This window comes from Syngnathus acus, chromosome 19 (genome assembly GCF_901709675.1).
Source record: "Syngnathus acus chromosome 19, fSynAcu1.2, whole genome shotgun sequence".
NCBI lineage: Eukaryota > Metazoa > Chordata > Actinopteri > Syngnathiformes > Syngnathidae > Syngnathus > Syngnathus acus.
Window position 1 is genome coordinate 6,899,288 of NC_051103.1, and position 19,964 is coordinate 6,919,251.

At 50.0% G+C, this 19,964-nt stretch overlaps 2 protein-coding genes across 13 annotated transcripts in view; one reads left to right on the plus strand and one right to left on the minus strand.

Annotated features, from left to right (window-relative positions):
- The window catches only part of ctbp2l (C-terminal binding protein 2, like), a 28,684-nt gene extending 14,627 nt beyond the window's left edge, over positions 1-14,057 (plus strand). For 8 of the 12 annotated variants that reach the window (XM_037278690.1, XM_037278693.1, XM_037278692.1 and 5 more), the window contains 8 exons: positions 9,458-9,612; positions 9,864-10,008; positions 11,146-11,352; positions 11,443-11,657; positions 11,725-11,855; positions 11,934-12,061; positions 12,143-12,260; positions 13,085-13,265. In XM_037278690.1, coding sequence (XP_037134585.1) covers positions 9,458-9,612; positions 9,864-10,008; positions 11,146-11,352; positions 11,443-11,657; positions 11,725-11,855; positions 11,934-12,061; positions 12,143-12,260; positions 13,085-13,265 — 1,280 coding nt within the window. Of the gene's footprint in view, positions 1-1,051; positions 2,868-4,211; positions 4,273-6,592; positions 6,931-9,457; positions 9,613-9,863; positions 10,009-11,145; positions 11,353-11,442; positions 11,658-11,724; positions 11,856-11,933; positions 12,062-12,142; positions 12,261-12,550; positions 12,626-13,084 lie in introns of those variants that run through there. The other 4 variants (XM_037278687.1, XM_037278686.1, XM_037278696.1 and 1 more) reach the window with 4 other exon arrangements.
- Positions 14,058-14,905: 848 nt separating this feature from the next.
- Positions 14,906-19,429, minus strand: zranb1a (zinc finger, RAN-binding domain containing 1a). Its single transcript, XM_037278779.1, has 10 exons — positions 19,101-19,429; positions 17,805-18,649; positions 16,725-16,912; positions 16,513-16,666; positions 16,360-16,431; positions 16,089-16,287; positions 15,892-16,012; positions 15,652-15,781; positions 15,345-15,577; positions 14,906-15,237 (listed from the first exon to the last, which is right to left on the minus strand). Exons 2-10 carry the CDS (start codon positions 18,637-18,639, stop codon positions 15,022-15,024), a joined length of 2,148 nt encoding a protein of 715 aa, XP_037134674.1. The 5' UTR covers positions 18,640-18,649; positions 19,101-19,429; the 3' UTR covers positions 14,906-15,021.
- Between the last annotated feature and the right edge of the window lie 535 nt (positions 19,430-19,964).

Sequence of the window (19,964 nt, forward strand, 5' to 3'; positions counted from 1 at the left end):
GGGTTGGGCTTGGAGCAGCCTTCGGCCCGTCGCGTTCACGGGATGGTACGCTTATTGCGTCGTCGCTTATTAGGTGGCGTTATTGTGAGTGATGGCTGACGGAGGCACAGTTTGTCATCACAGTTTTTCACATGACTCGGAAAGAAACCCATTCGATCAGTAAAATAAAAACAAGTCTCACGATGGAGATGGAGTCACAGTCCAATGCTGTCACCGTCTGTTTTGAAGGTGACAAAGTCAAGGCTTGTCCGCTCAGCACCTTATCAGCTCTTTTCCCCTTTGCACATTTATTCTTCTCCTGCCACTTGTTTGCTCTGCACTCGCTCTTGGCAAGTAAACACAAGTTTATCACCAATGGCAGCATCTCGGGTAGAAAAGCGCGGAATTATCTCATTTTCAGAGTTGGTCTACAGCAAACATCCTGTGTCCATGCACTTTCTATGTTGCGGGTATCTGGAGCTGAAGCAAGGTGACTTTGAGCAACAGGTAGATGACACTCTGAACTCATCCTTTTGACATAAAAATCAAATTTTATTGTCGGGTTATATCGCACAGCCAGTGACTCTCTTGCGATGATCATTCCGCTCAAGATGGAATCTGGCGGACGCAAAGTTCTCTGCAGATGTCATCGTGAGCAACAGATTTGCGCATGTTTTGGTTTGTTGCTAATCCCCCGTAGCGTCTAGTGTAGATGACGTGCGTTAACTCTATTGGATTAGCGCATCTCCTTCCCTCCCTGTCGTTACGCTAGTGTTGTCCGGCCGTGTTATTTGAGCCCAATTTCTTTTGCCTTCAAAGTAATCCAAGCAAGCACAAGCATTAGTAGTAGCACCTTGCCCCAAAGTTGTATGAAGTTCTAATGTTCCGAGGGCTGAATTATTTAGTCGGGTGCCACCTGATCGCATGAACATGAGGATAAGGGGGAGCCTCCAGCTGCAGATCAGGTGTGGGTTGTGTTTCATTCTTCGCTCCTCCCTTTTCGATAGGCGTGCATGTAATTGGAGAGTGGAAACACAACACTTATGTCTATTTTCCGCTCCTATAGTAGTCCATTTTGTTTTCCCCGATGCCTAACCCAAGTGAGCAGTCGCGTTTCGGGGGTTCTCCAGGCCAGTGGGGTACATTTTGGTCTGAGGACCAACGAGACGGGGCCATAAGTCGCTGTCACTTCTGCGGAACCGTTCCCGACCTAAGGACTTCATTGGCACAAAGCGGAGGTGGAAGCGGAGGTTACTTTCCGCAACACTCGGATCTTCAGACACAGGTTCCGGTCCTCGGATCGTCGGCGTGTGATCCGGTTCACCAACCAGGGCAGCAACAGCTCACGAGTAAGGTTCCGCAGCTGGATCTTGGCGACAACCTTTACTTCAAGCAAGCCATGTCAGGCCGTGGCGCCGCGCCGCCTCATGGTTATTTTCAGGCCGCTTCGACGGGTCAACCACCTGAAGAGTCTGGCTTTTACAGGGATAACCAGCACCTTCTCACGAGGTCAGCCTCGCATTACGGACAGAGCGCGAGGGGGTTGAAGCCTCTATGGGATCAAGCGAGAGTCGCACCTTCCGTGCAGGCCTCTGGTTCGACACCTATCCCTGTGCCTCCACCCCCGCCGCCTCCTCCCCCACCGCCTCCTCCCCTTCCTGTCCATGAGCTGAGCCGTTTGTACAGGGAAAGTCTGGGATCTAAGATTATCTTGGACGCTCAGCGCATTGCTGGCCGCTCCCTTTCACCCGCAAACTACGGACCTCAGCCCCATCTTCCCAATTACGGCGCTGAGCAGTCTGTCTCTGCTCAGCAAACATTAAACCATTTCAGAAGCTTGTCCCTGGAACCCCGTCAGTCGGCTGCCACCGATTCTGCGGGGGACCCGACTTCGCAGGGAATGGACGGCACTCTCCCTCGTGCTTACGGAGCCGTAGCCTCCCAAAGACATCCTTATGAGACGAACTATGATCCTAGTGCAGCCATGATGGCTGCCACGGCAGGAATGTCCTCCGGATTTCCTCCCCACCACCCCAGTGCTGCGGACCCTAAGAGGATGGTGGATCCTTCCTTTTTGGCTTTTTTGCGAGCTGAAGGTCTGGCTGAGAGTACCATCACTCTCCTGCTGCAACATGGCTTTGATTCCCTCTCCATGCTGGGTATGATGGAAGACCATGACGTCCGCTCGGTCGCTCCCAACTTGGCCCAGGCCCGCGTTCTTTCCCGTGTCGTGTTGAATTACAAGAGTGCTGGAACGGCACCGCGTGCCCGATCCAACAGCTTCAGCCACCGCAACGACTATTACGTACCGCCCCAAGGTTTGAGCATGGATCCCGGCCTGATGCAGCAACCCCCCACAACTATTCAAACGATGTCCCCCAGATTGGGGGAATTTCTCGGGAGAAGACCCAGCAGTGCTCCGTCCCAACACCTTTTGGAGACCACCGCTTATCCAGCACCACGCCCCCTGGCAGCTGGAGCTTTACCAGTCAGTCCCGTAGGATATAGCAGCGCCATACCCCAAGGTAGACCAATTTCCATGTACAACGCCCACACCGGCCTCGCTATGTCTGCTCTTGGCCAACAGCCCCTTCCTGCCGCGGGATCTCCTGGAGCTGCGCCCAAAACCTTCTCAGGCTCTTACTCCCCCATGGAGCTGATGAAACGAGCCCCCAACCTCCCCCCGGCTTCGCCCATAGCAGCTCCGAGCCCTATTCACAGCCCGCAACTCCTCCGGAAAGGGATCAGTGCCGCTCCCGAGGCTAACGTCGTTGCCACGGCTTCCTCCGCCTCTCTCCAAGCGCAAAACCTCAACAACACCAAGTTGGTCGGACGCCGCACGGGTCCCCCAGTCATTGTCTCGACCATGACCACCACACCTGACACAAGTACAGTAATCTCTCTTAATCCCCCCCCCCCCTCCGTTGTTTTGTCACGTATAAATTGGCATGCTGAAATGCATTTCCTGCGCAACATTTAGTTTTTACTTGGTGAGAATCAACTTGAGTCTTATTTGGTAGTCAATTTTTTCGGAAGACTAAACCAAATCAGGCATCCAGCGTCTTTCTCTTCCGGTAAATATCGCCGTCCTTGTTATTTTACTCTACACTCTCTCCTAATCAGGTGCTTAACTGCCTGTAAATCCAATTAGTCTAATGATAGATATAGGCTATTATAGGAATCAGTTTTTATAGACACCTTGTTGTTCATTTGCGGTACATCTTAATTATTTATTCATTTCAGTGAACATCCTTCTGACAGTAATCACTGAACTTCAATTCCCTACTCTTTCTTCTTAAAGGTTAATAAATGCATATTTATTTTGCTTTTATTTACGTGAGAAAAAAATCAAAGTTAAACAGCAATGACGCTGATTTGAAAATCCATTTATGGATGAAAAGGTTTTCCTTCGCGTCTCGTTCAATCAATCTGGGTGAAGAAAATTGTTTTTTCCCAAGGTTATAGTATTTCTTTTTATTTTGTTATGCCACCCTGGCAGCACAACAAACTCATTTACATGGCGCTGATATTTGTTGCTTGGGTGACTTCATCTGATAACGCCAGGGCCTTGCACACAGACAATCAGAAAGCATACTTCTTAATTGCGTGTTGCCAGGCAACCTGGGCTCCGGTTGCAATCAGAAGGTAGATAATCTTCACATTTAAGGAAAGTGGGGGAAAAGAGACACTACTGTGTTGTTTTTTTTTTCTCCCCTGCTCCGAGCCAGAGAAAATTGAGCGCAAATAATTACTTCTTTGTCGCCGTTCACTTCTCGAGGGATTTCTTTTTTCACGCCCGGAGCTCTTGTCGACTGGTGAAGAGGCTCTCGTCCCGCATGCCTCCTTTCCCCCCCCCCCCCTTTATGTTCAAACATGCCTATTTCGGAGTCGCGACGCATTATTCCTTTGACAATGACTGATTGCATTTGAGGGACCTATTACTTATTAGCCCCCACACAATGAAGCGTACAAGATGCTCCAGCCTACTGGTTTTGATTCTAACCAAGGCCGGACTGGGCGCTAGAGAAATGCCTGTTGTTGATTCTTGGAATTCAACGGTTTTGAAAGCTCAATATGTCTCCTTTAAGATTGTGGCTAAAGTATCAGGTGGTAGGAGGGATTTGCATCAGGGCGACGTCTTGGTTGGCTAAGCAGCGTCAATAATGGCATTAAACACTGGAGTCCGGCTTAGTCGTGACAGTTACCGTCTTCCCAGCCAAAGTAGGTAGGCAGCGAGCGCCTCGGCCATGGAGTTGTCCGCCAGTGGCGTCCCGCAGAGCAGCAGCAGCGCAGGTGGGTCGCTTCCACGTCACGTGACGTCAACTCGCCGCGTCATTGGCTTAACGCAGGTGTTGAATTGTGTGTCGTCACGTGGCTTCCTTCAGGAGATAATCCGCTGAGGATCTTCAGCCGGGCTTTTCTTAGCTGGAGTATTAGCGGGCTGCGTGTTCAAGGGGCGGGGCTTCACTCGAGAGAATTTGTAGCGGCCTGTAGCCGTAAGGGAAATATCAATTGACGGCGCCCAAGTGTTATTCGGAACTTCCTGGGACATTTGTCAAAATGGCAGATCCTTTTAGGAAAAAAAAAATGTCTGGAATTCGTCAACGTTGCCTTTGACAGTTCTGTAAGCCAGTGTAAAAGGGACTCTGAATAGCAATTGAAGCTTTGTGTATTTAAGTAGGGCAGCACGGTGACCAAGTGCTTGTTAGCATGTCAGCTTCAGAGTTCGGAGGTTACAAACATATTCCAACATGCATGTTTATTCTCATTGACGAGTTTAACGTCGCCATCGGTTTGTTTGTCTTGGTGTGATTGGCTGGCGGCCGGTCCAGGTCTATACAAAGTCAGCTGGGAGGTGTCTTTCTTCATCCGAGCCGATGTCAGGACATGGGGAGAAATATGGCCTTGATAAACAGGTTGTGCCACAGATTGGCACGTTACATGAAAAAAAACAAGCATCTCTCAGTGGATCCGATGCGTTGCTCCTGTTGGCATTAATGACTGTGGCAACAAATGAGGAACACATTTGCTGCCCCTGCTTGTGACACTTTGCCGTGTGTGCCAGCTGACCTCTCCAGAAAGCGAAAAGATGTTACACAAATTAGTGCAAGGCCGACCAGGTGATAGCAATGTTTGCTTTTCGTGATACTCTTGAATTTTTCATGATTTTTTTTTTTTTCTTTTTATCTAGTGAGGGAGGGGTGACTCACGCCAGAGAACAATAAAGCCTCGTTTTTAGCCACGACTAAAACAACAACAAAATCAGGGATAATAAAACATAAGCAGTGCATAGACGTCAGTCTTTGCATGTTGATGCAACAGCTGCAAAAACAGACAACTGCCTCTGCACACCTCGTCCATCCTTTTTTCTTTCTTTTTGTTTTGGAGTGTCTCCCCCCCACCTCTCTCTCTCTCTTTCCCTTTCTTCCTTTTTTTTTTTCTCTCTCTCAGCTGTGGGCAGGTCACCCTGAATTATTCATCAGTGTGAAATGAAAAAGCTCATGGATATTGAATATCCTCTGTGAAGTGTTGGCCAACCTTGTGTGTTTTATTCACAACCCCCTCTCTCTTTCTCTCAGCGTGAAATATAAAGGGGGGGGTGTAAAGAGTGGCATATCTCGCCACCGGGCTCTTTTAAGATTTACCCATCACTTTACCTGCCGCGCATATTTACCTTGGTCTCCGAGTCTGAGGGGGTGGGATGAAAAAGATGGGGATAAAATGAGAATAAAGCGTTGCGTTTGGTTTTCATCCAACTAGCTGGTCGGCACAGTACAACTTCCGGTTTGTGCCGGTTCTTGTCATGCCACCCCCAACCTTGTCTTGAGGTTTGATCTGCAACCTGTGTTGTAAATCAATGCAACAAACACAGCAGGGGCTTCTCGGGGCAAGTCCCGTGTGAAATGGTACCATCTCACGGTATCAACCTGATCGGTACGTGAACGCAATTTATTTGCTGCTGTAATCAGGAGGCCACACATGGGCAGGCTGTGGAAGTCTATGACACTCCAGATGGCTCCTGTCACTGCGGAGGGGGGACTAAAGAAGGGGGGCTAAGGTCCGAAAATGTACTAGAGTGAACCCCCCCCCCCCTCCCAAGTCACCACATCTGGAGGCCACCTGCAGCCGACAGAGCGACTTGGACGCGGCGGGGGCGGGCGTGTCCCCTATGTCTCCCGTTTCCACAACTTGCGCGCAAATATTGTTTTAATTTATGAGCTTGGGGGATTGCAAAGGCGCCATCCCAAGAAAACAGACTCCACTCATTAATAGTGATTTCCCATTATTCTTTCAAAAATATAGCAAAATGATTCACAAGCCTTATTTCCACTTTACACTTTAATGTAAAATTGGTAAGCTTCAAAAAGGGTCTGAAAAACTCTTTCACGCTGTCGAGGAGATACAAATTGCTTGATATGCAGCTGTCAGAAAAGCAGGGGTGGAGGAAACCAAATAATCGGGAAGGAGAGGGGTGTGTGCGTGAAGGGAGGGGAGGGGTGCGAGCAGTCCAGATCAGAAATAAAACATACCCCAAAAAAGCAGTGAGGAGAAGAAGAAGGAGGGAAAAGGAAGAAGGAGGAGGGAGGAAGGGAGGGAGGGAGGTCTCGTGCTGCCGGAGCGCGTCCAGACCCGATGTAGCGGCGAGCGCCGCCGTCGGAGAAAGAAGCAGCCATTCCGCCCGCCGCCTTTTTCCATCCTAGGGGGCACTTTTTAAAGGACCAAAATTGCATCTCTGTGACCAAAATGATGCGGCTGCAATCCCAGTGATCTAAGCTTCCAGACCCAGGGGGGTCAGGGAAGGAGCCGGAGGGGTTCTGGGGGAGCAGGGGTCATACTTGGATTATCGTTTTCCACTTGTTTTGTTTTGCTTCCCTCAACTGGGTTTGTTCTCACCCCCCGCCATGCGACGTTTATAAGCGCGAGGAAGAATGTGGCGGCAACATTTTCCAGGCAAGCGGCATGTTTCCTTTAATAAAGTCCAGCATGTGGGACGGAGCAGGGGGAGAGGGTCCGTGAGGGGGGGGGGGCTTGCCCACCGTGTTGTCATCCCCGTGCGCTAGCACTTAGCGTGGTAGTAACTTGGCAGGGTGGAGGTGCGCACAGGCTGTTGACATTAGCTTTTGTTCCGGCCCCCCAAAATCAAATAAAAGAAACGAGGCGTGCGCTCCATGACGGCGCGGCGGACGGCTGGGTGGGGCACGGTGTGGGACAAGCGTCCTTTGTGCGTAAATTTTGGGCGCCCACTCACAAACACACGCCGTGACCTCGCGCTGCCGCCGGCTGCCGGAGCCTTTTCTTCTTGTAAATGAGTAATTCGGCAGACTGGGGGTACGAACTCTGGCCCAATAAAGGCGGAAACACCACTATGTGCACATCTGTGCGTTAACTCTAAAGCCTCTCGCACTCACATAGTGGGCCAGTCGCCAAGAATGTGTGTGAGCTTGGGATTGTTGTGTCCGTGTCAAGGCCAGCCAGCCAGCCAGCCCTTTGGTATGGGAAAACAAGCAGGAAAATGCAAAATAGAGATATATCCATCATGGGCTAGCAATATTGGCAACTTGGGTAGAAATTCAGGAACTGTATCGTCAACTAAGGTATGACTTGGCAACGTCCGTCAGCTTTGGGTGGTCAAGCTCCAAGTTGACGTTGGCCACCTGCAATCAGCAGCTTGCCGTTGCTAGGTAGCCGTCAGCGGCAGATGAAGATAATGCCACGGAGAGCTCGTCTGCTGGTAAATGTGTTTTCCCTCTCTCTCCCCTCCTGGTTCTTCTCCGCCCGCCAAACACCCACCAACACTGCCCCCCCCTCCCTCCCTCCCTAGCAGTGGTAGGAAAAGGCTGGCCACATAATGGAAACTCTGGCCTCATCTGCTGCTGCTGCGTTGGGTTGCCAAACTCTGACTAAGTGTCGCTGGCTCCATCCACCAAGGGCAGCAGAAGCAGCGGCGGCAATCTTTCGACTTTGCTTCCATGCGAATTTTGGCATTTGGAGTCTCCAAATAACGTCCTTTGCGACAAAGCCGCCATTTGCCCTGTTGTCTTATGAATTATCATTATGATCATACAATATTGAATATGCTCATCTAACATTTTCATTAGTTATTAGCGATGGGATGGTTGCGAGCTGGCTCACGTGTTGCGCTCCCTTGGCAAGCGCCGCTGCGACAGCTGCCGCCGTCTTCTGCGCCGCCCAACACAAGCTCACGGCGGCGAGGCAACAGTTGAGCAACGAGCGGGAACGCAAGAGGGAAAACGAGAGTGCCCGTCAACGCCGCAGAGACATCAAGTCGATTCATATTTATTGGCCGCAGCTAACTTGGAAGCACATAGCGACAGCGCACTTGTAAAGTCAACACGGCTAAAGATCCAAAGCCTCGTAAAGAAACGAGACCTCTCAAACATTTGTATCAACTCCAAAGTCTCGGCCTTGGCTTGTCACTCAAAGGTCGGTGACACAACTGCGGTTATTTTTCTCCACTGAATAAGAAATGGATGGGGGGGGCAGCGGTTGCCGGGGGGGACGGCTGAGGATTGATAGGCGAGAAAAAGACCGCCAAAGGGAGAAGTGAGCAAACGAGAGATCCTATCACACCGGAGGGAAGAGAGAGAGAGAGAGAGAGAGAGATAGGAAAAGACAGAAAGCCTGCTGCATGATTCTCACACACACACACTCAAGGCTGTAACTTTGCTCGCCGCTAGATTTTTTTATTGACACTTCTGTCTGGCTCTTGTTGCCATTCAAATAAAAGACATTAGCTAAATCCATCCTAACCAACTGAAAAGACTGTATTTTCACTTTTGTCAGCGGGTCTTTAATTGGTCTGAGGATATTCCCATTCACGGCGAGGTCCGTCGTGGGCCTGAAATCAAGTCAAAGTACTTTGAAAGGCGATGAAGTGATCACCATGACAACAGGCTGAGAGACGACACCTCCGCTACTGTCCTCTTCATCCTCCTACTCCTCCTCTTCCTCCTCCGCAGTGCCGGACCGCTCGCTCGCTTGCCCGCCGCCTTCCTTCCTTCCTTCCTTCCTTCCTTCCTTCCTTCCTTCCTTCCTTCCTTCCTTCCTTCCTTCATTTTCTCCTCTTTGTCGCCGATGCGTCTCTTGAGAGCGCTTCGGTCTAACGGCCTGGTTTCTGTTTGTTTGTTTTTATGCTTCTTTCGTGCTAATGTGATCCCCCTATTTCTCTCGCTCTCAGACTTTTCATCCAATGGATCAAACCGGCAAATGTATTTGATCTGTCCGAATGGTGCGCTCGCAATTACTGTCGTTTGAATTGCTGACATTTAACGGAATTGATCAAAACTATCAAAAAGTGTCTCTGATCTGGCCAAATAGTGAGCCTACATTCTTGTAGAGAAACCTTTGAACAATAGTGACATTTAATGGAATCAATGTCACAATCAAGTCTCTTTCAGCTTGTCAATTGAATTTTTCATCCTGCGAATAAAATGTAAAATATCGCCCTTCCTTGTAGGCATCCGGCCCCAGATCATGAACGGGCCCATGCACCCGCGCCCGTTAGTGGCGCTGCTGGACGGACGCGACTGCACGGTGGAGATGCCCATCCTCAAAGACCTAGCCACCGTCGCCTTCTGCGACGCGCAGTCCACGCAGGAGATTCACGAGAAGGTAACCCGAGTTTGAACGTCACCGCCGTTTTATCGGCGTGCAGCGCTGCAATTACTTTGGCTCGTGGCTCTTTTATTACGACAAAAACAACACGCGGCCTCGCAGATCGCTTGCTGCATCTTGCCGATGTTTTTTTTTCTTTATACTTTCCCATTAAAGCGGGCGGGATATATTCAAAACAAAAAAAGAAAGCCAAGGCAACATTTGCATGGAGCTCACATTGAAAATATTGCTTCTCGTTTGGTGGGCAGGTGCTGAACGAAGCGGTGGGGGCCATGATGTACCACACCATCACGCTGACCAGGGAAGACCTGGAGAAGTTCAAAGCACTGCGCATCATCATTCGCATCGGCAGCGGATACGATAACATCGATATCAAAGCGGCCGGAGAGCTCGGTAGGATGGGAGAATCGTGCAACACAATCATTTGAAGACTAAAGCGTGTGAGGAAAAATCCACATGACAAGCACGCGGTCAAAAAGTGCCATGTTTGAGATGCTTCCCAGTACAATGCATGAGTCCCTCTGGTGGCATGGAGGTAAATTACAATCATGCAAAAGGGAAAATGTCTCTAATTGAGTCTGCATACACACAACCCATTCAAATTGCCAAACTGTTGTCTAATTGTGACTCAGTTTGCCAAAGTCATACTTTTTGTTTTTTCTAACATGCTTATTTTTACTCCAGTAATGCATTTGGTGGTAATTTAACCACACATTTTTCAGTCATTGATTTTACATCAGCACTTTCACCAAGTTTAAGATGGCGTTCTGCCTCTTCAGCTATTATGTCCACAAAAGGTCAATTGGCTTGGCAATGAAGCTCGCAAACACACACAAAAAAAGATCACCCGCGTATCAACCAACGAAAGTTATTTTTAGATGCAGCAGCGTTTGCACTGTTCCACAAACTCGTCTCAGCGTGCAAAGCGATGTTTTTTTTTGTAACTGTGTGCACACCAATAAACAATGGCCGTTCAGAAAAAACAACAACAGCTGATCAAACTATACCTCAATCAAGCGTTGGCCATCATTGTTGAGTCTCTCCCGGTGCGATGACGCTGCTGATGCCGCTCCACAGTCTTCAGCAACGCCAAACATTTGCCCTCCTCACATCCAGAATTTCCAAACAAACGCCATAATCCAAAATGAATCCAAAGGATGCCGTTCTCGACCTAAGCAATTGACTAAACCCTGTATAGTCAATTCCTGGCGCTGATGAACGGAGTTTTAAGACATGTGCCTTTGCACTTGCACGGAACTGTTGACTACCTGTCAACTAATGCCATGTTCAAGTTCACCGCGGATTTTTCGACGCTTCCCAGTACAATGCACGAGTCCCTGTAGTGGCGTGGAAGTAAACTACATCAACAAAACTAAGGCAAAAAAGAAAAAAAAAAAGGCTCATGCAAATATTTTTAAATTGCTAAATATTGTGAAAATGCCTAATAAAAACTCAAATAAAAAATGAATGAAAATTTAAAAAAGAATAATTTCCAATTCAAATACAAACTTTATCCACCCTCACCTGCAGGCATCGCAGTGTGCAACATCCCATCCGCGGCGGTGGAGGAGACGGCCGACTCCACCCTGTGCCACGTGCTTAACCTGTACCGGCGGAACACGTGGCTCTACCAAGCTCTCCGCGAGGGCACGCGGGTCCAGAGCGTGGAGCAGATCCGGGAGGTTGCGTCCGGCGCTGCGCGCATCCGCGGGGAGACCCTGGGCCTCATCGGATTCGGTGAGCGAATACGTCTTGTGCGTGGCGCTGTAGTTCCACATCCTCTCTCTTCCATAAACCGTCTTCAACAGCACGGTCTGTTGTCATCAGGTCGTTCTGGGCAGGCGGTGGCGGTGCGCGCCAAGGTGTTCGGCTTCAACGTGCTGTTCTACGACCCGTACCTGCAGGACGGGCTGGAGCGCTCGCTGGGCGTGCAGCGCGTCTACACACTGCAGGACCTTCTGTACCAGAGCGACTGCGTCTCCCTGCACTGCAACCTCAACGAGCACAACCACCACCTCATCAACGACTTCACCATCAAACAGGTGCGTGCGCTTTTGTTGCTCCTAATGTTGCCGCATTTTCTACGTCCTTGTGCGTCTGTGTGTGTAGATGCGTCAGGGAGCATTCCTCGTAAACACAGCCCGGGGCGGCCTGGTGGACGAGAAGGCCCTGGCCCAGGCCCTGAAGGAGGGGAGGATACGCGGGGCCGCCTTGGATGTCCATGAAACGGAGCCCTTTAGGTTAGTCGAGAACTTAGAGGTCCATGAATGTTCTCGCCGTACAGTTAGCAAAGTATCCTGAAATTGTTTTGTGCTCAGCTTTGCTCAAGGCCCCCTGAAAGACGCGCCCAACCTGATCTGCACACCTCACACGGCCTGGTACAGCGAGCAGGCGTCCCTGGAGATGAGGGAGGCCGCCGCCACGGAGATCCGAAGAGCCATCACAGGTAGGTGGCGCACTTGGCCGCACGCACGCTCAGGCTGACGGCAGTCGACCAACGCGTCCTTTACCTCGTGTCGCGCAACAGGCCGCATCCCGGACAGCTTAAGAAACTGCGTCAACAAGGAGTTCTTCGTCACCACGGCGCCCTGGGCCGTGATGGACCAACCCGCCGTTCATCCCGAACTCAACGGTGCAGCCTACAGGTGACCTCACAAAAATAGCCTACAATGAATAATGAATGGTTGACATATTTAATCGACATGAAAAGGCAGCTTTCGTCAAGTCATTTCAGAAACAGTGTGAAGAGTAATTACCATCCGACAAATCCAAAACAATTTCGTTTCGTGTTGTGTACTTGTGAAATCATCGCTGTCCAACCAAAATCAGAAAATGTGTCGATGACGTGCTTTTGACGCTTGAAGTGGAAGCTTGCGCATGTGAGGTGCGAATGTGTTGTCGTCATGTCTGCTTGCGTTGTTGTCATTCCACGCAGCCACGTCAACCAAACACTGCCGGCCGCCGCTACCGGCCTTCCCCAAGACAAAATAAACGCCTAGATGGGGAGCAGGTAAATGCACCGGGAGTGGCTGCTAGAGCACCACCCACACTTACCTTTCAACCCCCCCAGTAAACGTATGGCTCATTCCACTATTGCAAGACAATTCAAGCGCTGATATTTTCCAAGAAGTGAACATTTATTTTAGAGTATTTTGTTGTGTCTGTTACAGATTCTCAGTCACCTACTTCCAACATAAAGCGAGTTGTTGGGGGTTATTTTGTCTTCCAAATATTTTGGGATTATTTTATTTACAGCCAGAAAATGTCCTCCAATTGTGGAATGAACATAGACAGTGAGATTTTAGAGTGGCTGATTCCTTTCTCCCGCTCTGCTCCACCTACTTACTGTAAGGTCAAAAGGGACTCTCTACTTGTTGGATCCGTTCCCGAACCTTGCCGCCGACCTTGTAACCAATTTTCATTTCAACTGTGCAGTTTTGGAAAGTAACTTGTGCTCTACTTCCACCAGATACCCACCGGGCGTGGTGGGCGTGGCACCAGGCGGCCTTGCCGGGGCGCTAGAGGGCATGGTGCCCGGCGGGGTGCCCATCGCCCACACCCTGCCCTCCGGTACCCACCCCTCGCAGGCCCCGTCGCCCAACCAGCCTTCCAAACACGGCGAGCCCAGAGAGCACCTCACCGAGCAATAGCGGCCAGAACGGACCACCAGGACCCCCCACCCCTCTTCATTCCCAGCCCCTTGCAGCACCCCCCCTCCCTCCCTTCAACCGGGACCAAGAGACAGTGCCCCCATTCTGACAGGTTCCAGTGGAATTTGTACTTGGAACATCTTGTTTATATATTTTTATTTTTCGGGGGGGGGGGACTGCAGTCTTGGGAACATGCATCAGCAACCCAGCGTCTATTTTTTTTTTTAAACCCTTCTCTACCCCCAAGCCGCCACCCTTTGACCCAGCCATCTTCTCCAACTAATGTGTGTTGTTTAGGCCCCATAGTTGTAAACACTTCAAAGTCAGCTGAAAATCAATTAGTGATTAGTAAAACAAAACATCGTGCACTTGATTGTTGATTAATTCCAATGTGATGACAACGTTAACGACTCAGGAATACCCCGCCTCTTTTTTTCCTCAGTTTTCTCCGAGACCTGGGGGAAGAACTGACAAAATACAATTCCCATCTCCAGTCCAGTGTTTGAAGACTTTGACAGAGTCCTGTTAGATTGCTGTCACTTAGTTGGATGTTCCTATAAAGCCTCGTCACGTGTGTCCCCACTTACTCCTCCTCCTTCTATTTTCTTTGTTCAGGCTCATCCTGTACTCTTGTCAAAAGCAATAGCGGAAAACTCCCGTCTGTAGTTTGGCATAGCAGAGCGAGGCAGCCCCCCCCCCTGGAAAGTTTGCTTTTGTTTTTAGCGTGAGTATTTGTATTTGTTTCTTGTATCAGGTGAACATTTAGCATTCAGTGCAGTTCCAATAAAAAAATTAAAGTAAAAAAATATTCTGAAATACCTTGTTTCTAAATTGTGTTATTTCATTTTGGGGCCACAGGAGGGCGCTCAAATACATTGGTTTCATTTTGTATTATTCATATAGTACATTGCCAAGGTATATATATTTAAATAATACATGCATTTTTAGTTTATAGTAAATTTATAACATGGTACTTTTATAAACAGTAAACATGTTTGGAAATAAATCTTAAATGATAAAATTACATCTTTAGAACAAGGCATTTAGACTTTAGCTTTAGATGATTGTTTTTCTTGTTCATATTTTTTCTAATTTAAATATATAGCTGTACAAATCCTGAGTGGTAAGCTTGTTGAAGGTGGATTAAATTGATCATTTAGCTGCCCACAAAATCTTTTATTAATTAATAAAATTGATAAATTAATTAATAAATGAATAAATCTTTTTTTATTATTGTAATTCCTAAGCTTTCTTTTTTCGGACTAACATTAAAAGAGCTCCAGCAGCCAATTGCACCTTCCAGATGCCAGACACACAAGTGAAAGAAAACAAAAAGACAAGATGCAAGTGAATCAACTTTAAGCGTATGAATGCACTCTGTCCAAAAAGAAAGTGTTTGCTTCTCTCCCCCCGGCCACCGCCACTTCTGAGCTACTAAGTCTCAATGTAAAAATGTCAGTATAGTGCCCCCCCCCCCGCCCCCATTTCACAGAATGCAGCTGTTATGTTGTGCAAAAAAAAAAAAAGAATAAATAGCATCAATAATGATCAAACAGGCCGGGGTGGGGTCGAGGGGCTTTCTCAGCTAAATGTCTGTCAGGCAAGTTGCAAACAACAACCAAAAACTAGTGCGCTTTTTCTTAAGGATGAAATAATAAGTACTGGGAAGACTGCATCACATGCAAGAAAATAGTCCTTGTGACATTTTGCGCATTTGTTTTTGTCGTCTTTTTTTTTTTTCCCAAGCGTCTGCCACTCACTCGTCTTCGTCGTCCTCCTCCTCGCCGTCGGAGAGGGCGGCGCAGGGTCGTATCTGTCGGTACGTGTCCAGCCACTTCTCCAGCATCTGCGTGACCAGTGGGTGGTTGCGGCGCCGCGAGCTCTTCTGCATGGCGGCCAGCATGCCGCCGTCGGTCACGCTGCAGTCCAGCCACGAGCGCAGAAGCTTCTCCTGCTGCTCCTCGTTGCCCATCTGCAGGGAAAAGCCGACATGAGGGCAAGGCGCAGATTTTGGACCAAATACAACGGGGCCAATTATTATTATTATGTTTTCCAATCAATCATCTGACGGCAGGTTACCTCCTGCGCAGACAGGAAGTGGATGTGCAGCAGCTTGCGCTCGCTGTCCACCAGAGGCAGAAAGGTGACGGTGACGTCGTCGTCCGTGTTGAGGTTGGCGCCCGCGCCGCGATTGTCTCCGTAGCCGTCGTTCTCCATGGCCACCAGGGCCGAAAAGTGGCCACGCGTGTAGCCCAGCGCGATGGGGCTCTTCCAGCAGAAGCTCTGCTCCCACAGCAGCGGCAGGTACACGCCTGCATCAAGTATTACCATGCGTGTTGTATTTGACAGAGAGCCACGTTGTCGGCCAAGCGATGCGTGCGCTCACCTTGAAATCGCGCGTATCCTAACGTCTCCCCTCGGAAACTTTTGTAGTACTTCACGCCGTAAACGATGATGGGTCTGCGGAGGATGTGTGCCAGCACAAAAATGTGGGTCTGCTCCAGGCTTGCCCCGGGCTGCACCCAGGGAAAGGCAATGGAAAGAAAAAAAAAAAGAAAACACAGTTCTCATGTTATGCTGCGAGTTCAAAGGGCCGTCATGCCACACCTTCCTACAGGATGCTCACCTGGCTGGCCAAGGACAAGATGAAGGCCCAGTCCTCCTGCCACTGCTCCTCCCGCACGGAGAAGTGAAGACCGAAGCTTTGCGAGTACCACGATTCCCACTCCTTCCAGCGAGTGTAAAACCTAAGCAAAATAAACGTAAGTGATTCTTCACATGATGAGGAGGCAGGCTGACTGACTGACTGTTTTTCCAACTCACCAGTGCGAGCAGTCGTGCAGGCTGTCGTGGAGCGTCTTGCGCAGGACCGAGTCCTTGTCGTAGATGCCCCACGTGGCCTGCAGAACCGAGTCCAGGAGGCAGTCCCCGGCCGTGCGGTTCCACAACGCGTAGAGGCGGCTGTCCAGACGCGTGCCCAGCTCCATCGACCAGTTAATGACCGGCGATTCTTCCTCCAGTTCTGCGCAGGTAAGACAAGATGGCGTCAGAGCTGACGGCCGTTTGCAGCTCTCAGAATAAACATGCGGCTCACCTTTCTGCACGTCCCGATCTAAAACCTCATCGAACAGTTTCTCCTGGACGGCCGGAGGCAGGTCCTCGATATCTGCGGGAGAGCCCGGCGGGGCGGTTAGAAGACGGAGAATGACGCAAAAGGCACCGTTGCAAAACGGAGGGCCCGAGTTACCGGCGGGCAGCGTGAAGGTGACCAGGTCGCTCAGGAAGTAGCAGGCAAAGTCGCCTTTGCGCTGATGCAGCGACGCGGTGATCTCCCTGCGGATCTGCTCCGTCAGCTCGGGACACACCATGGACGGGATGCACTTGGCCGCTTGCTGATTGACCTGAAGGGGAACGCCGGGGATGCATGGATTGCTCGGCAACAGCGTGCGGCAGACTGACCTCTGTGAGGAGCACGGCGAGCATATCCTGCCGCTGAAAGCGAATGGCCAGGTGCACCAGCGTGAAGCCCACGTCGAACGCAGACGCCCGGTTGAGGAGATGCACCTCGTCGGCGGTCAGCTGCCGCGCGATGTCGCCGCCCGACGACTTGTACGCCTCCACCGTCGCCAGGTCTCCTTCCACTACGCCTGCGTTAAAGCAAACAAAATATACACACAGCAAAATGAGTCACAGTGTGACATATTTGAAAAAATGGATTTGGCCAAATGAAAAACACCAGTCTGAATAATCCGTTGGAATGCACGGATGGACTTTCAGCATTGCTGCACTCGAGGAAGTGCTCGGCCGCCCTCAGAGGCGCCGGACACTTCCTGGAGCGCTGGGAACGTGTATTGTTTGCTGACAGTCACATGGGTCTTGGCAAAGTGAACCTTCCGAGTTACTGCTAAGCTTTGTTTACATCCGCCAAGACAACAAACATGAGAAAACATTGCGCAACACTTCGACCAAAAGGACATTTTTGCATTAGCTGTCAACAACATCTCAGTTTGAGCCAGGAGGAAACCTGCGTTAAGTGTTACGTTTGTAAGAGGCTGCACTTATTTTCTCCATCGGTCCTGCTCAAATGGATGCAAATTAATGCTAGGAAAAGAAAGACATTGGAATTCCATTTCATGGCTATATCACCCAGGCGAACACTGTTGAAAAAGATTTGCAGTGTGCTTTGCTCTAGCATTCTATTTTGGAGGTGTTTACAAGGAAGGGGTGGGTGGGGGGTGTTTTGAGCGCCGTCCAGGTCCTTGCGGCCGCTCTGCCGATGACCAGCCTGGCAGCTGGGCCACCAGGCGCCCCCTCTGAGCTCCTCAAAGGCCCTCTTGACGAGAAGCCACAAAGGAGCCGTGTCCTGCTCTCCCGCACGCCGTCTGTCGCCGCCCGGCGCAACAAGCACGGCCAGTCGGCTGCTTTGAAAAGCGGTGCGAATCGATTGATTTTTTTCAGAATACGTCGGGATTTTTCTTGGTAGAACCATTTTGACCCTTTCATTAATCTCTGCGTGGAGCAAATGAGAGACAGACTCACCAGCGCAGGCGCTGAGAAAGAGCCAGTCCGTTTTCCTCATCCGGTTTCGTATCTGCTTCAGCTTCTTAAAGTCCATCTCCTGCTCCTCCTTGCCGCTCACGGCTCCCGCCGCCAGCTCGATCCTCTGGAAGTCCCTTTGGACATTGTCCTCCCTCTTGGCCAAGGGAGGCGACCTCCTCTGAGCCAGAGGACCCACGCCGGTGCTGCAGCCGCCCACGCTCCCCCTCCACCGCGACCGGTCCTGTTCGTTGATAATGGGCGAGCGCTCGGCGGACGGGGCGGCCAGCTCGATAGCCCGCGGGTGGTCGCACACTACGCACACGAGTGTTATGGGCGAGTTCTGATAAGTGCATGACGGGCACATCCAGTACTGCTGGTGGGTGTTGAGGCGGTTGCGGTCATTGTACTCCTCGCACGGGTCCACGGGAGAGTGGGGCGGCGCCGGGCGGCAGCCGGAGGTGTGGGGCGACTCGGTAGGGCTGCCGCTTTTGGGACGCTGGCACATACACTGTGTGCAGCGGACGGCTCGGGGCCAGTTCAGGTAGGTGCACATCTGACAGGACCACTTAGTGGCGATCTCGGCCATGCTGGCCGGACGGACGCGGGGCCTGGCGCTGGAGTCCGGGCAGATGAGGAGGCTGCCGCTGCCGCCCTCGTTGGCGGGGAGGTCCCAGGGGCCTCGTGCCGGGACCAAGTCGGACCCGCTTTTGTACGGCTCCTCCGTGATGATGGGACCCCGGGACCTGTGAGCGCGGCACATGGTGCACTTGGTGGCTGAGGGCCAGTTCTCGTAGGTGCAGTAGTCACAGGCCCATTTCTCCCTCGGGTCCGTCATTGTCGATCACCTGCGGGGCAAAACAGGTGTCAAACTCAAGAATGACTTTATGTGGGCCGCTAAAGCAAGTCATGTGCATCTACTTCTAACATCTGAATCCAAATTTGAAAAGATCAAGATAGATTGCAATTCCAAACTCCAAGTAATTCTTTCAATGAGGGAGGACTGTACTATTGTGATAAACACTGAACCTCATTTGCACTTTTTGCAGAAATGACATCCAATTTTGAACCAGCAAATCCACTGATTTCAATTTAGCAATCGAGATGACACACTGTGGCTATTTCTTTGTGTATGAAAAATTGGATGTGGCCAGCGACGAAAATGAGTGACAGCTGGTATTTAAATAAAACTATAGTGCGAGCTAGCTGTCTTAGCATACTCCGCTAGCCTGACGACGCATTTCGCAACGACAGGATCCAAACATTTGATAGTGTCCATGAAGTATTCTACGCTCTTACCGTCTCCTTAAGGTGTTGTCAGGAGAACCACAACAAACCCGTCTTGTTCTTGCCGTACGTTCCCCCTTCCTCTTCTTCCGCCGCCGCCTACTGTTGGTCAAATCTATCCCGAACCGATGTATTAAACCGCCGTTTGTACCCTCTCATGTTTACCTCAATGGACACGATCACCAATCTGCAGAAGAAATATCCCGATCGTCGGCCGAGACTTTCGTTTATTTTGTTTTGTTTAGGATTTTTTATACACGGACTATGTTGTTTAATGGCGGCGACACGGAGACGAAAGCGTAGCTTGAGCCAAAATAAAGCTAGGCCTGGTGACGTCACAAATCAGCTGGACCAGCGCTCGCTGCGATTGGACGAAAGTGGGAAGACAACGGCGTTACGTTCACGGCGGGTCGAGGGAAAAGAGAACGCGAAAAGTCACGAGGCGTTCAAGTACACTGTGACATAATTTTCGAGGAAGTCAAGGCACTTGAAAAAGTTCCTTTTTTTAGGGTTTTTTTTGTCATTTTTTTTTTAAACAAGGCTGATCGTGCTCTCAAATGAATTGCAGTAAGCGCTCAGAAAAAAAAACAAGTACAACAGCACAATTAATAAAAGGATTGTGTGGTTGTTAACAATAAGGTAACAATACATGAATAACCTTGGACGCAAGGTAAATGGCAATTTATGAATTAACATATATTGTAAATGCATACTGCATATAAGCACATGAAAGTTGTGGCAGTGCATAAAGTAAAACAAACTGATATTATGCAACACTACAGGATGAATACTTTGTCACATAACCGCGAGTTATTTGACAGGCTAGTATGCATAGAGATGAATTTTTTTCCAAAAAATCCCTTTGGCCGTTTGAAT

What these genes read in the sequence shown, in the direction of transcription:
- zranb1a (XM_037278779.1), bottom strand. Translation starts at nt 18,639, where the DNA reads ATGACGGACCCGAGGGAGAAATGGGCCTGTGACTACTGCACCTACGAG. An exon ending in CTTTCTCAGCGCCTGCGCTG is followed by an intron (nt 16,913 to 17,804) that starts GTGAGTCTGTCT and finishes GCTTTAACGCAG; the next exon opens with GCGTAGTGGAAGGAGACCTG. An exon ending in TCTTGTCCTTGGCCAGCCAG is followed by an intron (nt 15,782 to 15,891) that starts GTGAGCATCCTG and finishes CCCTGGGTGCAG; the next exon opens with CCCGGGGCAAGCCTGGAGCA.